General features: G+C 60.3%; 1 protein-coding gene across 3 annotated transcripts in view; it reads right to left on the bottom strand.

The window, feature by feature from the left end:
* Positions 1-2,059: 2,059 nt before the first annotated feature.
* The window catches only part of FLNC (filamin C), a 28,175-nt gene continuing 12,100 nt past the window's right edge, over positions 2,060-18,134 (bottom strand). For 2 of the 3 annotated variants that reach the window (XM_082472218.1, XM_082472219.1), the window contains 33 exons: positions 17,790-17,913; positions 17,477-17,637; positions 17,166-17,256; positions 16,908-17,077; positions 16,563-16,680; positions 16,206-16,468; positions 14,851-15,448; positions 14,015-14,188; positions 13,740-13,902; positions 13,323-13,483; positions 12,379-12,546; positions 12,176-12,299; positions 11,469-11,625; positions 11,204-11,393; positions 11,093-11,116; positions 10,729-10,976; positions 9,781-9,880; positions 9,321-9,461; positions 8,924-9,052; positions 8,672-8,845; positions 7,925-8,086; positions 7,599-7,802; positions 7,001-7,153; positions 6,792-6,914; positions 6,430-6,672; positions 5,988-6,257; positions 5,752-5,889; positions 5,361-5,476; positions 4,518-4,650; positions 4,254-4,430; positions 3,866-4,084; positions 3,040-3,249; positions 2,060-2,935 (listed from right to left, as the gene is read on the bottom strand). In XM_082472218.1, coding sequence (XP_082328344.1) covers positions 2,748-2,935; positions 3,040-3,249; positions 3,866-4,084; positions 4,254-4,430; positions 4,518-4,650; positions 5,361-5,476; positions 5,752-5,889; positions 5,988-6,257; positions 6,430-6,672; positions 6,792-6,914; positions 7,001-7,153; positions 7,599-7,802; positions 7,925-8,086; positions 8,672-8,845; positions 8,924-9,052; positions 9,321-9,461; positions 9,781-9,880; positions 10,729-10,976; positions 11,093-11,116; positions 11,204-11,393; positions 11,469-11,625; positions 12,176-12,299; positions 12,379-12,546; positions 13,323-13,483; positions 13,740-13,902; positions 14,015-14,188; positions 14,851-15,448; positions 16,206-16,468; positions 16,563-16,680; positions 16,908-17,077; positions 17,166-17,256; positions 17,477-17,637; positions 17,790-17,913 — 5,814 coding nt within the window. In that variant the 3' untranslated portion in view covers positions 2,060-2,747. Of the gene's footprint in view, positions 2,936-3,039; positions 3,250-3,865; positions 4,085-4,253; positions 4,431-4,517; positions 4,651-5,360; positions 5,477-5,751; positions 5,890-5,987; positions 6,258-6,429; positions 6,673-6,791; positions 6,915-7,000; positions 7,154-7,598; positions 7,803-7,924; positions 8,087-8,671; positions 9,053-9,320; positions 9,462-9,780; positions 9,881-10,728; positions 10,977-11,092; positions 11,117-11,203; positions 11,394-11,468; positions 11,626-12,175; positions 12,300-12,378; positions 12,547-13,322; positions 13,484-13,739; positions 13,903-14,014; positions 14,189-14,850; positions 15,449-16,205; positions 16,469-16,562; positions 16,681-16,907; positions 17,078-17,165; positions 17,257-17,476; positions 17,638-17,789; positions 17,914-18,134 lie in introns of all 3 variants that reach the window. The other variant, XM_082472217.1, reaches the window with a different exon arrangement.

Genomic DNA, 18,134 nt, shown 5'->3' with positions numbered 1-18,134 from the left:
GTTTAGAGCACTTGAGACATCCAGATGGTCTGGGCTAGTGGTTATCTGTGTGATGGGCCTGGGATTTGGACATACCTGGTTTGAATCTCGACCCTGCTACTTAGAGGTATGATTTGGGACTCATCACCAAAGTTCTCAGGACCTTGATCTCTTCAGATAATACTATGCCCACCTCATAGGCTGTTAGGATTAAGTGAGGTGGAGGCACTAAATGCTCAGCACCCGTGGCCATACTGCAGCTGGGGGAGAGCAGCTGAGCTGGATATCCATAAACACATCCACTCACAGGTGGAGGGCAGCTGAAGCTGAGGAGGCCAGCGAACCTTGCAGGAAAACGCTCCCATCTGGGGGCGAGGTGGGAGGGAAGGCAGAGAGTGAGGAAGGGTGCGTGTAGAAGCACCTGGCTCAGTGCCTGGCACAGAGCTGACTCTTAACGGCCACGAATGGTTGGGTACTTGAGAAGGGATCCTGCCTTTAAAGGGTCTGTCAGGTAAAGCAGGGAGCTGAGACAGTGCCGCATTTATCACACACGCCTTCATTCAGCCAGCATTTATCAAATGTGGTCATGGAGAGGCAGAGGACACAAGATTGATAAAATACAATTCTGTCCTCAAAGAACTCCCTCGGGACTGAGGGGAGAGTAAAAAATGTCACAGGGAGTTGGGTAGACCTACAGAAGAAAGTGAGGTCCTAGAGGGGTCTTGCAGGGGAAAGGAAAGAAGAAACTTAAAGAGGAGCCAGGAGGCAGACAGCCTATTGAGTGAAGAGGCGGGGGGCGGGGGTGTTTGGAGCCAGGCCACGTGTGTTGGGTTTTCTTTGGCCTACCCACCACCATGTGCCGAAATGTCTGGGATGAGTTTAGAGTTGGGGGATCAGTTGAGTGAAATGCTGCTTTGCCCTGCTCTGGCTACTCAGTTGCTCCTTTACTCATTGGTCACACTTGCCTGTATCGGACCTCCCAGGATCAGGGAGCGAGGTCTGAGGCCGACCCTCAGATACAAGATCACAGATGAGGGTAGTAAATGCAGCCAGAGATGTGCCCCAGGGCAGTATGAGAGCCAGGGGGCAGGTCTGGGAGGACAGGAATGGGTTCGGGAAAGCTTCCTGTTGGCCAGGAAGATGAGGAGGGTGGAGAGGCAAGGGTGTTCCTGGGCAGAGTCCCAAACTGCAGCACGGCTGCCTGGGGAACTAGAGGTTGTGGAGAGGGTCAGAGGTTGTGAAGAGGGTTAGAGGTGGAGGGTGCAGTGAGGAATGGGCACAGTGCCCGACTGGGGGCTGGGGGGCTTTTTTGAATGAATGGGTAGGGAGGCTGGTGTCTGAACCTACAGGCCTTGGAGGCCTTGTTAGGACACTTAGACTAGCCTGGAGAGAAGGGAGCCACAGAAGGGCCCTGGACCAGAGAGGGCCATAGTCCCTGTGATGTGACCCCACCCTTTGGCTGCAGTGTGGAGGGCTAGTTGGAGGGAGCTGGCTGGTGGGCCAGGAAGGCTAGTGGAGGGGCCAGTTCAGGAGGGAGGCCCTAAGCAAGGTCAGGGCTGGAGGTGGGGAGGGAGCAGGCCCAGCTTTGACCCAGGACCTGGCTGGAGTGAAAGGTTCCTGGGTTTGTGCCTGCCTGCTGGGTGAGCAGCATTCCTGCTTGAGCCAGTGCTGTTTTAAGGTCCTAAAAATATTGAGAATATCCTTGAGATCAGGCTGAGTGGAAACTGGCCTCCTGGTGGTCCTAGGGCAGTCTTCTAGAACATAGTGTCCACCTCCCTCTCCGACCCACCAGCTCTCCAGGAATCTGAGGACCAAGCCCACATCCCTGGCATGCCCCGCCACCCCCCCCCCCCCCCCCCCCCCGCCAGCCCCTTCTTTAAAGCATTCTGTCAACATTCCAGACCTTCCCAAATAGATGGCCCAGAGGGGGCGGCTCTCTGCCCCAGGCCCTCCCCCTTGACCTGACTCAGTCCTCCAGGGGAGGGACGGCCAGCCTCTGCCTCCCAGGGCCTGGTTCAGTGTCGGCAGCCAGAGGTAGGTGGCCAGCCGTGGGGAGCATCACACAAGGAACAGCCAGGCCTCTGCGACAGGCCGCACTTTATTTGTTTTCCACCTAAACGGCTCCCAGCTGAGCCGCATGACATGTGCAAAAGCCCCCCAGAAAGCTGGGCCTCGCAGTGTGTAAAAAAAGGCCCCCCATGGGGCAGAGCTGTGCAATCTTAAAAAAAAAAAAGAGAGAAATCAGTCCCCCAGGAAGCCTGGCTGGGATCTAAATTGCCCAGGGCCAGGGCACGCGCCAAGCCTGCTGCTGCTGGGTCCATTTTCTCCTCCGATTGTGCTTTCTCTTCCAAGTCCTTAACGCTCTGGGGTTGTGGCCACCAGAGGGGCCGGACGCAGTCCTCAGCGGCAAGGAGGCCCAGCTGGCAGTGCGGTTTGAGGGCGACCTCTCTCACACATGCAGACACCCCCAGACACGTGCTCCCCCACTGGCCTCAGCCCCGCCAGAAAACTCAGGGCTTCCCTGGCCCCCCAACCTCCAGTTCGCCCTCATGTCACATCTGAGGCAGGGACACTGCCCTGAGACGGACGAGGCCTTCCAACCCGGGGGCCTGGCAGGGAGGGGGCAGTGCCACTCCTTCCACCCCCCGGGCAGGTGTTTGTGGTGTCTGATTCTGCGTGCGTGCATCTGGGTGTGGCCTATTTGTGTGTGTGTGTATGTGAGTGTGGCCAGAGGTGGGGGCCGAGGCTGGGGGAGGCACTTCTGGGATTCAGGGCACATTGACTTTGAAGGGGCTTCCAGGGACACTTTCGTCGCCCCACTTGACGATGAGGATGTAGTCCCCTTTCTCCTTGACGGTGTAGGTGACGTTGTACACCCGGTTCCCCATGTGCTTCACGTACACCTCCTCACAGGGGGTCTTGGGCCCGTGCACGCCCACCATCATCATGTTGGTGCCTGGAGAGAGAGGGAGCGAGGGACAGGCTCACCCCAGGCCCTTGGGCCCACGTTCCCGCGCACCTGCCCGCCCTGGGGTCTGCCCCTTTCCCCCCGCTGCCTGCCTGCTTTGCTGCAGTCCACGGTGAACGAGTTCTTCTGGCCCACAAAGGCCTGGGACAGCCCAGGGCCCCGTGTCACCACCTTGCTGGCATCTGAGGAGAACTTGGGGATGGAGCTATAGCTGGAACCCCGACTTGAGGACGACTTGGTCACAGTCTCCACCAGGACCGTGGATGTTTCGTGAAGGCTGTGGCCTCCAGACAGCCGGGGACCTGAGAGGCAGAGTGGGGTGGCCACGAGCCTAGTCAGAGGCCTGCTCTTCCCCGGGGGTAGGCCGTGTGCCGGCGCCGACAGCCCCGCGTTCCCTTCCTCAGCTGCGGTGTGCGAGGAGCGGCAGCCCGTTCCAAACAGGGCTCCAGGGCAGGCTTATCTCGAGGTCTGGAGCCTCGATGGCTCCCCCCCTCCACTTCTGGGTTTTGCCTGGGACCCCAAGTCACAGGGTAGAGCCCTGCTTTAAAAAGGAACACGTGTCCAACTAATCCTTCACGCAGCTTCCAAAAGGAAAGCTGGCTGAATCTTTACTGAGCTCTGTCTTCTTGGAAGCCAGAAATGTGGGAAGAGGAGGGCAGAAAGTTAAGTGAAAGCTTGGGGAGCCACTGCAGGGAAAAGATGAGTCAAGTGATGGACAATAAAGAGGAAGGATTTGATTTTTTTAAAATGATGTACATGAGTCCACGTGGAGAATGGGGTGACGTGTAAAGCCAGGCCCACTTTATTCCTGGTAACCTGACCCCGATGTTTGGGGCATATGACCCGGATGTGAATGGCCACTGGAGCCAGCCAGTATGGAATGGGCTGGAGGGACCTTCCCCCACCCAGGACACTCACCTGTGACTTTGGCCTTGAAGGGGCTGCCCACGATGTGCTGGGGGCCACCATACTTGATGGCAATGAGGTAGTTGCCAGGGGCCATGGGAGTGTAAGTGACCGCGTGGCCCTCAGGACATTCCCGACAGTCCAGCTGCACCTTGGAGGGGCCGTCGATGGTGACAGACAAAGCCCCCGAGCCCGCATTCAAGGTGTTGACAATGAACTCCGATGACACTCCTGGGGACCAGAGGTAGCAAGGGTGTAGACAGGAAGGGCTTGGGGCCCAGAACTGGGATGGGCCCAGGCTCCCCGGAGCAGGTCTGTGGCGGGACTCGGGCTCAGCAGCGCTGCCCCACCTCTGGGGCAGACCAATGTCCACCCCTCCTCCCCAGCCCTAGGCACTCACCTGTAGTGCCTCCCTCGAGCCCAGGACCATAGGCTGACACCAAGCCTGGGTCCCCAGCCTGGCTCTGCTCCCCAACTCGGATCTTGAAGGGACTGCCAGGGATGTGGGCACCGTTGAACTTGACATCAATGGAGTGGACACCATTCTCATGGGGGATGAAACGGATGGTGTGCTTGTCTGTGGGTCAGAGGTTGGTGGGTGAGCCTTTGTCCTTCCCTCCCCTTCCCAGAAGGCCCTAGCCTGGCAGGGGCAGGGCCAGCTCACCACTGTCCAGCTCGGAGACGTAGCACTCCTCCACCGCACCCGAGGGCGTGTGCACCCTAGCATCAATCACGCCCCGTGCACCGTTCAGCTGCACCGCAAAGGACGCCGGCTGGTTCACCTTGAGCCCCGTCTCCTGCAGAGGCCACAGAGGGTGCTCAGACTCCTGGGAGGGTCTGGAGGGCTCGTCTCTGCAGCCCCGCACTGATCTCACTGCACGCCCAGCCCAGACGCTCCCTCCTCCCGCCCCCAGCCCGGACCTGCCGCCCAGCCCAGCTCAGGGAGGCTCTGAACAGGGCTGTGAGGGGAGGTGGAGGCTGGGTCTGTGGCCTTGGCATCCACCTGCTATGAGGTGGGGCCACCTGGCTGTGGCTGGGCATGGTGGGGATGACACATGATGTGCCCTGTCCTGGTTGAGGAGGTAAGACCCAGAAACCATAAAGCAGGCCTGTCGGCAGAGAAGCCAGTGCTAGGACGGTGCTGTGTGTGGACTGCAAACACTCAGTAGCTGGCATGAGGAAGGAGGGGTGTGGCCTAGACTGCCCTGGGGGCACTCAATGGGGGAGGTGGGCCAATGGGGAGGCTCCCAGGGGAGGTGAAGATTGGGGCACAGAGCCCAGTTCTAGAGTAGGGGTAGGGGACCGGGGAGGAGAGGCACAAGGGCTCCTGAGGGGCAGCTAGAAGGGGGAATGGAGGCCCCTGCTGTACAGACACTGGGAGAGAGGGAACATCTGTCTGTCTGGACCTTCCAAGGTCACTGCTAAGTCCCTGGCCACATGGGCCTGCCATCCTTTACTTCTGCCCATCTCTCAGGGTGGCAGAGGGGCTGCACTCCCAGGCACACACCTGGAGGCTAGTGACGGTGAGACGGCGAGCGTCGTCTGAGAGGGAGGCCACGGGTACCACAAAAGGGCTGTCTGGGATATGCTCATCGTTGAACTTGATGGAGACCTCATAGTCACCTGGGGAGGGAAGGCCAATCAGCACAGGCCCCAGGACTGGGGACAGCAGGGTGGAACCCCCTCCACCCTGGCCTCATCCCAGAACAAGCTCCGGGGTTGGAGCTCAGCTCTGGAGACAGACGTGCATTCCCAGGAGTGTGGGGTGGAGGGAGACAGGGCAGAGAAAGAGCGGCATCCCAGGTGAAGAGTTGGTTCAGTAGCCCCATCTCCTGCCTGGGCGAGCAGAAACCCAGTCTGGAAGGTCAGACAGGCCCAGCCCCGTGGTGGACACCCACCTGGTTCCTGGACGACATAGGAGACCCCACAGGAGCCATCTTTGCGGTCCTCAAATGCAATCTCCGCCTTGCTGGGACCCTCCACAGCAATAGACAGGCCCCCGGCACCCGCTTCTCGGGTCCAGATGCTGAACTCAGCTGGAGATGGAAACGGGACAGGGGCGGCTCCTCAGCACCATCGTCCACCCTGGTGGCTGCCCTGCCCCCGCCCCCCGTCCTGGCCCCCTGCCCCTTACCTGGCACGCCGGCCACCCCTCGCTCCAGCCCTGTGCCTCCAGCTCGCACCTTGTGGGCACCGCCTTCACCCAGTGGCCCCACGGTGAACTGAAAGGGGCTGCCTGGCACATGCTGGCCGCGGTACTTGACCGTGACCGTGTGGGGCCCCATCTCCTGGGGCACAAAGCGCACACTGTACGCGCTGTCCTCCCCCTCCACGATCTCTGCGGCTTCCGTCTTGCCTGATGGGCTGGTCACCTGTGCGGTCATGTCCTGAGAGCTGGCCTCACCTGCAGCGGGTGGGGAGTGTCAGGGCGACACGGGGGCTGCTCCTGGCCCTGGCCCTTCCCTCCCTCCCTCAGTAAAACCCCCTCCTCCACTCAGACCAACAGCCTCCCCCTCCTGTCCCACGAGACGGAGAGCCCAGCCTCCCCATGAAGACCCCAGCCCGGCCCCGCTCACCCTCCTGCTGCCGGGTGATGCTGCCAAAAGAGCCCAGGCGTTCCCGGCCCAGGAAGTCCCCGAAGACGGCGGGGAAGGGGTCTCCGCCAACCTGGGTGGACTCCTCCACCCGCACCTCGCGCTTGGTCTCCCCGCCCCGAGTCTTGCTGATCTCCGTGCGCTCTGTGCGGGTGTACGTGTGGCTGCTGCGCGTGAAGGTGCGCGTCAGGCGCTCCTGGGCCGACACCATCTGGAACCAGTTCCCTGTGCGACGCGTGGAGCGAGGTGAGAAACGAGCCAGCAGGACAGAGGCTGTGGGGGCAGGCCCTGGGCCTTCCCCATCGCCCTGCCACCACCCCCCACCGGCTCCTTCTGCCTCCCACCTGGGATCTTGAGGTTGAGGTCACAGGTGCTGCCGATGGTGGCAATGGACGGCGCCTGCCTGCGCCGGGTGATGCTTTCCTTCATGCGGCCCTCGCCGGTAACCTTCACCGTGAAGGGGCTTCCTGTAGGGGAGAAAGGGAGGGTCGGGCGTCTCAGATCACTCGTCGCTGGCCTCCTGGCCTGTCCCAGCGGCAGCCCAGCACCTTACCAGGCACGTGCTTGTCGGCAAACTTGATGTTGATGATGTAGGTGCCGGGTTCAGTGGGGCAGTAGGTAACTTTGCACGTGCCGTCCTCCATATCCTCACAGTTGATGTCCACCTTGCTAGGGCCTTCAATACTCAACCCCAGGCCCCCATAACCTAGCGGGGAACAAGGGAAGCGTCTCCCTCAGTCCCCACTGCCGTTCTGCTCCCCCCTCCCCAGACTACAGGCTCCGTCCAGAACAGGCACCCAAGGTGTATCACAACCACTAACAAAAGATGGCTCAGCAGGAGGAGAAGGGGTGAGCCAGGCACTGACCCAGAGGGTCGGGGATAGGTAGTCTGGAAAATTCCTTAAGGCAGGCCTCTTGGGTTCTAGTGAGCAAGGAAGAGACAAACTCAGTAAAGCTGAGCTTTCTCTGAAACATGGGAGAAGTGACATGGGGACATTCACTCTCCCCAAAGGAGCCCCAGAATGTGAATCTCAGCAGAGATGGCCAGGAAGTTCGGGGAGGAGTGTATGGCCAAGGGGCACAGGGCAGGAAAGGACCAGTCGTCACTGGAGGCACCAGCTGAAATGAGGGGTCTCTGGGGCAAGAAGCACCTGCATTACGAGTGTCCACGATGAACTCCGCCACCTGGAACGTGTGTCCCTCGGACAGGCCCTTGCCCCAGACCCGCACCTTGCTGGCATCCCCGATCTCAGACGGTCCCACCAGGATCTTGAAGGGGCTGTTGGTGACGTGCTTGCCGCTCTTACGCACACTCACCACGTGCTCCCCAACCTCCTTGGGGGTGAAGGAGATGCCTGTTGGGAGGGAGGTCAGGCATGAATGGAGCCCTGGGCATGGCAGTGTTCCTTCGCGGGTGTCCCCGCCTTCCTCCCCCCACCCCCGCCGCCCCGGGCCCCTCCTGTGGCCCCTTGCTCACCAATGTGCCGGTTGGGCAGGCGCTTCAGCAGGCAGGGCTCCTCGTTGCCCGAGGGGGCACGGATGCTGGCGGTCAGCAGGCTCAGGTCACTCTCGGTGATCTTCAGTGACACATCCGTGGAGGTGCCCACATTCAGCTGTGACGTCCTCATCGAGTCATCGCCTGGGGGAGAGTTGGCATGTCAGGCGGTGTGACTCCAGGCAGGCCCTGCCCTCATGGAGATCAGGAGACTTCCTGGCAGCCCCTGCTGGACTCAGCAGAGACTGGGGACCACCCAGAGGCACAGAGAGACCAGGGAGAGCGCAGTCTCCATTCACACCCAGCTCCTCTGGGAATGCCCCAGTCCTGAATGGGTTAAATCCCTAATTTACACGAATGTAAATCCTGAGTCACATGATTGTGTGGAACCAAAAAACTAGACTGGGCCAGACAGCCCAGACCCCTTTCCCGCTGTGTGGCTCTGATCAAGTTGCTCAGCCCCTCTGGGCCTACTGCCTTCCTCATCTATCAAAAGGGATTATCAGTACCCTGACTTAAAAGACTCAACAAGATATGTTTTCAGAGGGTGGCTGGATGTTTCTCACCTGCTCTAGAGGATAGAGTGTTCCTTACATTTATCCAAAAATGACCTCTTCCACCTCGAGGGGGCCCTACCCTAATGCCCCGGTGACTTGAACATGCTGGGCTTGCACATCCGTTGTGTGCTGGGGTGTGTGCGGCAGGCTGTGTGCCCACACGTCCACCCACCTGTGATCTTGGCTGTGAAGGGGCTCCCCGGAATGTGCTTGTCGTCAAAGCGCACGATGATGCTGTAGTCTCCAGGTGCCGTGGGGAGGTAGGACACGGTGCAGGTGCCATCCTTGTTGTCCTTGCAGGTGATCTCTGCCTTGGACGGGCCCTCCACGGCCAGGGACAGACCCCCTGTGGGCGGAGGGAGGGCTGAGATCAGAGGTCCTGCCCTCACCCCTGCACTGGCTGCCCTCACCCAGCTCCCCTCACCTTCCCCAGCATCCTTGGTGACAATGGTGAAGGTGGCCGGCTTGTTGACCATGCCATGGCTCAGGCCTGGCCCATAGGCACTGACGTGGCGGCTGTTGATGGCATCCACGTAGAACTGCAGGGGGCTCCCTGGGGGTGGTCGGAGAAAGAGGGCTGGGTCAATAGGACAGGAGCTGCCTGAGCCCACCTCGGCCCCCGCACCTCCCCACAGGCTCCCTGCTGAGCCCTGCATCTCTGCCACAGGGGCCTCCCACCAGGGCACCAGACTTCCCAGGCTTCACATGGTGTCTGCACACAGCAGGTGCTCAATAAAGATTTGTTGAAAGAAGGCAGATGAGGATGAAGTCACTATGGGCTCCTCTCAGCCCAGCCAAGCCCAGCCTGGCCCCCGACTCACCAGGGATGTGGTTGCCGTCATACTTGATCCCCATCTGGTGCAGGCCTTTCTCGGTGGGTGCGTACCTCACCGTGATGGTGCCATCCTTGTTGTCAGTGATGCTGGGCCGGGCAGTCTTCCCGGAGGGCATCCGTACCTCCCCTGCCAGACAGACAGTTAAGTGGGGGACCCCAGTTTCTCCTACCTCAACCCCCTTTGCTGTCCCAGGCTCCCACTCCTGTGTGGTTCTGCTTCTACCCCAGAGGTCAGGCACCAGGAGACAGCCTGGAGCATCAGGATGAGCCCTGACCTGGGAGACAGAAGGCTGGAGTCAGTTCCAGCTCTGCTCAACTTGCTGTGTGACCCTGGGTAGCTTACTTCTCTGCTCTGGGCCCCAGCTTTCATCTCTAAAGAAGGAGCTGGGCCTGGACACAGGTGTCCTCCCTTTGAGCCCTCATGCCTCAAGGCCCCGGGGCAGTACCTGTGAGCTCCCCTTTCTGCACAGTGAAGGGGATGACCAGGTTGAAGGGTCTCAGCATGGACTCCATGGGCTCCACGGGCACCACTGGCTCCTCTGTGGCCTGTGGCAGGTGAGAGGGAACAGTCATTGGCTGGGGAAGGCCTGGGGAGCTTGGCCTGAGCCATGACTGAAGTCAGAGAAAATGAGCAAAGAAAAAGATGGTTAATGGTGAAACCAGAGGGCAGGAGAGGCACGTCAGCTGCGAGAGAAGAGGTGCCGTGCCCAGCTTGGGGATCCGTCTGCCCAGCCTGACTCCCGCCTGCTCCCCAAGATGACCCCAAAACCATGCCCCAGTCCTGGCCACTGAAGAAGAGAAAGAAGAAATGAAGAGAAGGAGGGGAGTGAGGTGTGGCCTGGGTGGGAGGTGGCAGTACCCAGTGTGCAGGGTAGGTAATGGGCCGGTGCAGCTGCAGCAAGTCAGAGGGCTCCTCCACGTGGGGCATGGAGTCACACGCCTGGGAAGCCAGGCGCGGGAGGGCACAGGACGTAGAAAGCCGGTACACGCCAGCTCGAGTGACCATGAGCTGACACAGAGAATGGCCCAGGGACCTGAAATCCCGGGCTGCCCACGGGGCAGGATGGATATCTTGGGTGCTTTACCCTCTGGAGGGCTTCATCGTCCTGCAGGGCCACCCTGGGGAGATGTACAGGGACAGTGGGCCCGAGGGTCAGAAGGAACACGGCAAGTTCCACCAGAGAGAGCTGACCAACCACCAGAGGGGCCTGAAGCAGGGCTGTGCTCACCTCCTGGGTTGGGAGGCTGCAGGGAAAGCAAAGACTTGACTCTGGGGCATTCTGGGTCCCGGATCCATCAGACATGGGGAGAGGTTCTGGGATCCCCTGCTACCACTAAGAGGGCCCGGCCCACCTCCCCAGCCGCCCTAGTCCCACTGTGGCCGCGGAGCTTACCAGCACGTGGAAGGGACTGTTGGGGACGTGCTCGCCTCCAAAGCGGATGGTGATGACGTACTTGCCCGGCTTGGGCGCTGTGTAGTAGATGTCGAAGGTGCCGTCGTGGTTCTCAACCACATCCACGTCGAGCTCCGCCCCATCCGGCGTGGACACTGTGCACGTCACCTTCCCCTTGCCTGCTGCCTTGGCGTCCACTGTGATCACCGTCTCCTCCCCAATCTGGATGCGGGGGCCCAGGCAGGCACCTGCCACACAGGAGTGCCCGGTCAGGGGTCCGCGGTACCTGTGCCCAGCCCCCCGCAGTTCCCAGCTCCCCCACCACCTCAGCCCACAGCAGAAAGAGAGGAGAAGGGGCACTCACCCAGGCCGTGGCCTCCAATGGACACTGGAAATGGAGAAAAGTGTAAGCCACACAGTGCTCAGGATGGGGGTGGGGAGGGGGAGGGGCAGGGGAGGCGGGGTGAGTGCCCACCTGTGACCAGGCACTTGCTGGCGTCCCCAGTGGGCAGGGCATGGATGCGGAAGGGGGAGTAGGGGATCTCATCGCCGCCATACTTGATGGTGATGGTGTACCGGCCACTCATGTCCGGGAGGTAGGACACGGTGTACGTGCCATCCCCATTGTCTCGGATGTTGGCCTTCTTGGGCTTACCCTCAGGGTCCTGGGGGAGGAGCAGAGGTCAAGGCCGGCCTGTGCCCAGAGCCTGACCTGAGAGAGGGGCAGCACATGGACTCACCAGGATCTGGACAGTGAGCAAGCCCTCCCCAGCATCGCGGGCATCGATGGTGAACTCCACAGGCAGGCTGGCAGGGATGCCAGAGGCATTAAGCCCCGGGCCGCTGGCCCGCACCTTGCTGGCATCGTGGGCTGGAAGCACCTTGATCTTGAAGGGGCTTGAGGGGCAGAAGGGACGGACAGTTGGCTCAAGCTCGGGGGCAGAGGGAATCCCGTCTCGTTTGGGGCCTGGAGTCCTCCCCACATTCGTGAGCAGGGGAGATGACAACTGGCAGGGAGGAGGGACCAGGTCACAGCCTGAGTCTGGGGGAGGGTCACACAGGTGTGCCCCTGACAAAGCCTGAGCATTTCTTCTCCATTCTCCAGGAAGATGCTGTGAACTCTTTAAAGAGGAGGATGCAGGAGGCTGCCCTCCCCACCTTTTTGTAGCTACATGGTGCCTTTTCCCAAGGCACTAATTTTGTAAATTTTGTATCTACATGGGGGGACAGCCCAGCCAGAGGAGAGCCCCTGGGGCTGTGCCACCTCCGGGGTGGAGAAGACAGGCAGGGGGCCCTGAGGAAGAGCGGGATGGGGCAGCAGAGACAGGGTGAGGCGAAGACAAGTAGGAGGGGTGTTTCCAGGGCCCTGCAGTGGCCCTGCAGGTGTGGCCCTGGTGGGCGCCCCCCAGAGCTCAGCACAGCACAGGAGCCCAAAGCTGGGCCTCACCTGCGTGGCACCTCCTGGTCGGCGTACTTGACAGCTACTGTGTAGGGCCCGTCGGTGGCTGGGGTGTAGTGGACGGTGTGAGTGCCATCTCCATTGTCACGCACCTCCACAGGCTCAGCCACACCTGGGCAAGGGGAGCAGGGTCAGCAAAGCCTCTTGGCACCCTTTCTGCCTCCCTCCACCCTGCCCCAGACATTCCATACCTGTGGGGCTCAGCACGGCCACCTGCAGGGCGGCCCGGCCAGCTTGGCTGCAGTCCACCCTGAAGGTCTGGGGTACCCGGGCCCTGACACCGGCTCCCAGCCCTGGGCCTGAGCACTTCACCTTCCCAGGGTCCACCACATCCTTCACTGGCACCCGGAATGGACTCCCTGCAAGGAGAGGGACATCAGCCCCTACCCGCTGCCCAGGAGGGTCTCCCTGACACCGAGGAACGAGGAGGAGGACGCCTTCCCTGCCTTTGAAATGCCCCAGGGAGACCAGACCAAATGTGCAAAGGCTTAGGGACTTGCTAAGAAAAATGTAAACAAGGAAAAATAAACTTGGCTACTTGGCTACAGACTGCGGCTGGGCAAATCACTTATTTAGACCACAAGCCTGGAAGAAGGCCTTCCTAAATTAGTAAAATGTTAAAAGTGGAGTATTTGTAAAAGAAAATGCATTTTTGCCAGCGTGAAATTAGATGAGAAATGTCCAATTTCAGCAGGCCCGAGTTATGCGATAATTGAAGACATAACCCCGCCCTCCCCACCCCTACCCCTGCCCCTGCCCTGAGCAACTCGGCCACACAGGAGGGCAGGGGGGTTCCTTGCTTTGCAGACAGTGAGAGGGAGAGGGTGTGAGAGGCTGTCCTTGCTGAGCCAGCGACAGAGGCTTGGGCTGTGTCTGAGTGACCGAACCCACGAGGTCTGGCGCTCCAGACAAAGGGCCAAGACACCAGTGCTGGACCTCTGGGAATGAACTGCGCCCACCGCCCTGCCTCTTGGCCATGACTGCAGCAATTGCCTGCTCCACGTCCTCCCTGCTGGCTGGGCTCGGGGCTTTCCTGCTCTAGGGATGAGTCCCCACACCTGACTTCCTTCCAGTTTCTCTCTCGCTGAGCAGGCCTCCTGCTGCCCTCCCCGAGTCCCACCGATCCCGTGCACACCTGGGATGGGCCGGCCCCCGAAGGTGATGTTGACGTCGTAGTCTCCAGGGGTGAAAGGGATGTACTCCACGGTGCAGCTACCATCCTTGTTGTCCTTGCAGGACATCTTGGCTTCCGACGGGCCCTCAATGGCTAGGCCTAGGCCCCCAGTGCCAGCTCCCCTACAAGATGACACCCCTATATCAGCTCCGCTAGGACCAGTGAGTGGGGATGGAGGAGAAGCTGAATGGGGGTTGGGGGCCCAGCTGAGAAGGGACTAGCTACAGGGGCTGGGACACTGGGGGAGGTTTGCACCCTTGACAGGGGATAGGCTGGGCATGAGGCACACACAGAAGGATGAAGGGGGAGGGCAGGTGGCTGGGATCAGGGTGGCCACAGCATCAGGGTCAAGGTTAGGAAAGGTGGGGGGAGGAATACCTCGTTTCCACAGTGAAGCGGTTAGCCTTGTTGACCAAGCCACCCTCCAGGCCTGGCCCAAAGGCCCGGACGCGAGTGGGGTCACAGCCCTCAGTCACGCCCACTCGGAAGGGGCTCTTGGGCACAGCTACGTCATCATACAGCACCTCCACCAAATGCACTCCTGGAAGCCAGCCACACGGTGCAAGTCAGGGTGTGCGAGACCCCTACCTCCCCAACCCCCTGAAAATGCTGGCATCAGATCCCCACCGTCCCCGCTCAGCCCAGCCCCTCACCCTCTTCATAGGCTGTGTACTGCACTCGGTAGGTGCCATCCCCGTTGTCTGTCATGTAGGTGTCCGTCTTAGCGCCCGAGGGGTTGAGTACGCGAGCCGTCACGTGGTTCCCACCCGTGGCTGTTAGGGATCTTGCGTCCACAGTGAACTCAGTGGTCACCTCACGCAGGACACCTGGCTCCCAGGAGACGAGAGCTCAGCATAGGTTGGGGGCAGCCTTCACACAGCTGCTCACCCCTGCCCGCCCTCCCTCCCCAACTCCGTGGCCGCCCCTCCTCCCCACCTGCTGCTCCCCAGCCTGAGCCCTGCTACCCCTCAGCCCTGCGAGCTCTGGGCCCCGCCTCCCACTGCCCCTGCCTCCGCTCCCCTCACCACACAGAGACACTCTGTTCACCTGAGTCTCCCTACCAGGCTGTGCGCCCCTTGAGGGCGGGTCTGGGTCTTACGTTCCTCTGCACACCCCCCATGCCTAGCCCAGGGTCTGGCCCCCGGCAGATGGTAACTCACAGTCACTGAACTGAGCTGAACTGTCTCCTGACTCATCACCCTCAACCCCAAAGCTTTCCCTCTGTACCATGGAGAGCAAGGTTCTTAGCTTTCTCAGATCAGCTGATGAAAGTTGCGAATCTCCCCAGGAAAATGCAATTTTGCCACAAGACCAGAGGTGAAGCTCCACGTCCTGCCTTTAGGCTTAGGCACCTTCTTCTGGGGTATCTGAGCCCTAAAGACTCAGCACTGCCCCAAAGCCCTCCCTTCACCCCCCCCAAGCCCTCAGCCCTGCTTCCCTCCCTCCCTGACTGGCGATGTGACCAGCTCCAGGCTCCTCTCTCACTCACCGTGGGGCTCCACACCGGGTCCCGAGACCTTGACTCCACTGGTGTCGACAGCGGGCTGCACGTGGACGCGGGTGGGGAATTTGGGTACGGGGTGCCCGCCATACTTGATGGTAATGGTGTAGGTGCCGGGGAAGGCAGGGCTGTAGGTGATGTGGTAGGTGCCATCGGCATTGTTGTGGATCAGCACCTCGGCCTTGACGCCGGCGTCCGACAGGATCTCGATGGTCAGCTCAGCCTCGCCCGCCTCCGAGCAGTCCACAGTGAAGGTGGCCGCCTCGCCAGCCTTGCCGCGCTCCAGGCCTGGACCACTGGCCCGCACCTTGCTCGGGTCGAACACGGGCCGGATGGTAGCCTTGAAGGGCGAGCCGGGGATGTGGGCTTCGGCGAACAGGATGTTGATTGTGTACTCGCCCGGCTCCGTGGGCAGGTAGCTGACAGCACACGAGCCATCGCCATTGTCCTGGCACTCGATCTTGGCCTCGCAGGGGCCCTCCACGGTCAGCCCCAGGCCACCTGTGCCCGCCCCCTTGGTGTCGATGGAGAAGGGCGCTGGTGTGCCTACCAGCCCGCCCTTGAGACCAGGGCCGTAAGCACAAACCTAAAAGGAGGAACAGGTGTGTGGGTTACCTATACCTGACCTCGCCCACGAGGCCTTCATGGCTCTCAAATCAGCTAAGCACTTTCAACTGTAGCAGCTACCACAGGCTGAGTCCTTATAACAATTCCAGGCGAGAAAATGCAGGTAGAGAGATTAAATAATTTGTCCCAGCTGGTGGACCTGGGATTGAAGCCCAGGTCGGATCCAAGGCCAGGCTTTTAATAGCTGAGCTGTCTCGATATAAGCTTTTATATGTAGGATGGATAAACAACAAGGTCCTACTGTATAGCACAGAGCACTATATTCAATAACCTATGACAGGGACTTCCTTGTCCGTCCAGTGGTTAGGACACTGTGCTTCCACTGCAGGGGGCATGGGTTTGATCCCTGGTCGGAGACCTAAGATCCCACATGCTGCTCAGTGCGGCCAAAAAAAAAAAAAATCCTACGACCAACCATAATGGAAAAGAATATTAAAAAAAAGAATGTACATATATGTATAACTGAATCACTTTGCTGTACAGCAGTAATTAACACATTATAAATCAACTATACTTCAATAAAAATACAAAAAACAAAACCAAAAAAAAACTAAGCCGTCTCAAAAGCAGGTCCTGAGGTGGGGGACTGCCTCGGCCCTGGGTCCTTGGTTATGCTCACTCCAGGACATAAGGCCCTCTGGCCTCTGCCCCTGTGACTTACCCAACTTCGCTAGAAGCCCCCAACTCCCAGCTCCCACCAGCTCCTATTTCCTCACCTTGGAGGGGTCAGGGGGCAGGACACCCTCCACGGCGAAGGGGCTGCCAGGCACCGGGTGACCATCGTAGGTGATGTCCACCTTGTAGGGCCCCTCCTCAGGGGGCATGTAGCGCACAGCCTGGGCTTCAGCTCCACCCCCGGGCTCCAGCTTGCAGGGGATTGGTCGTCGGGAGGGTGAGGTCATCCGCACGTCCAGCTGACCCTGACCACCAGCCCCTCGTGTGTTCACAGAAAATGCCTGTTCTTGTCCCACAGCCACCTCTGTGTAGACGGCAAGGGACACCGTGAGCAGAGACTGCAACCCACTGCCCCCCCCAGCTCTCCTCACTCCCAGGGCAGCTCTTGCCCCACTTACTGCTGTTGAGGCCTTGAACTTTGACTTTGCTGAGGTCCAGCGGGGGTGCCACATTCACCACAAAGGGGCTCTTGGGGACAGGGTCTCCACCATAGGTCACTGTCACTGCCATGTTGCCCTATTGGGTACAACAGGAGGTCAGAACTGGGTGGCTTAGGCACAGCCTGGCAACATGCCTTTGGCCGATGTGGACCAGAGGCTCAGAGATCCACAGCAAGAGAGGATGGGAGGCAGGAAAGGGCAAGATCTGGGAGGCTAGATGCAGAACGGGCCCTGTGAGACTGAAGGAAGGAGACCCACGACCCCATAGCCGGGACGGCTGGAGCATGGAGGGGGCGGACACACCTGCTGCACGGCCGTGTACTTGACAGTGTAGGAGTAGTCGTGGTTGTCGATGATTTCAAAGTCTCGCACAGCTTCTCCCTTGGCAGCCCCGGCAAAGTGCACGTCCAGCTTGGCCTTGCCGGCTCCCTTGGTCAGCACCGTGAAGTGAGTGGGCTTCCCAACTTCCACACCTGGGGAGTCACCCCGAGATGGTGGTGAGAGGCTGGCGGCCACCTAGCCCCACCCCCAGCCCAGCCCAGCCCCGACTCAGACACCTACCTGTGCGGTTCAGCCCAGGGCCCTCAGCCTTGACCTTGCTGGCATCATGGGATGGGTCCACCTTGATATGGAAGGGGCTGGCAGGGATCTCCTGGAGGGAGAAAAAGCTTGGTCAGGGTGGACACGAGCAGTCTCTGAAAAAGTGTCCTTTGTTTCCTCTGAGGCACGCTGCCTACACATAGGAAGTGCGCGATCAACGGCTGTAGAATTGTCCCCAAACGACTGCCTCTTAAGCTGCTGACTGAGATGTGGGCCGGGGCAGGGTGGGGCGTGCAGCCACCCGTGACAACCAAAACCCAAGCGTAGGGTACCTGGTTGGCAAACAACACCATGATGGTGTAGCGGCCGGCCCCTGGGGGTGTGTACTTGACTGTGAAGGTGTCATTGTCATTCTTGATGATGTCAAAGTCGATGTCAGCCTCTGCAGGGCCCACCACGCCGGGGGCGCACTTGATGCCAATGCTCACATCGCCTGAGGGGAGGCAGGCACGAGGCCATGAGTGGGGGGCTCAACAACCTCCTGCACTTGACCAGTCCCACTACAGCTGGGACCAGGTGGAGGGTACCAGCACCTCCCACCCAGACCCCACCCGGCCCCGCCCCACTCCCTGGTCCTCAGCGCACCTTGCCCCGCCTCGCTGCAGTCCACCGTGAAGTAGGTGGGCTCATTAGCCTTGAGGCCTGTCTTCTCCACGCCAGGGCCATACACCTTCACCCGCTCGGGGTGACTGCCCTCTCCCACGTTTACCTGGGGGAAGAGTCGATGGTCAGCACGGTGCCCCTCCCTCAAGGTCTATCCCCTTCCCCAGCACTTCCAAGCCCAGCCTTAGCAGGACCAGTCTTAGCATCTTCGCAGGGGCCTTGAGGTGGGGAGCGATGACAGGGCCCAGGGACAGCCAACATCTCCTGTGTGAGGCTCTGCCCTCCCTCTGGGGCCCCTGGCAGTGGGCATGGGGCAGGGAGCAAAGG

This window comes from Balaenoptera physalus (genome assembly GCF_965194825.1).
Source record: "Balaenoptera physalus genome assembly, chromosome: 8".
Classification (NCBI taxonomy): domain Eukaryota; kingdom Metazoa; phylum Chordata; class Mammalia; order Artiodactyla; family Balaenopteridae; genus Balaenoptera; species Balaenoptera physalus.
Note: the sequence above shows the minus strand (reverse complement) of the source record. Positions and strands in the feature narration are given on the sequence as shown.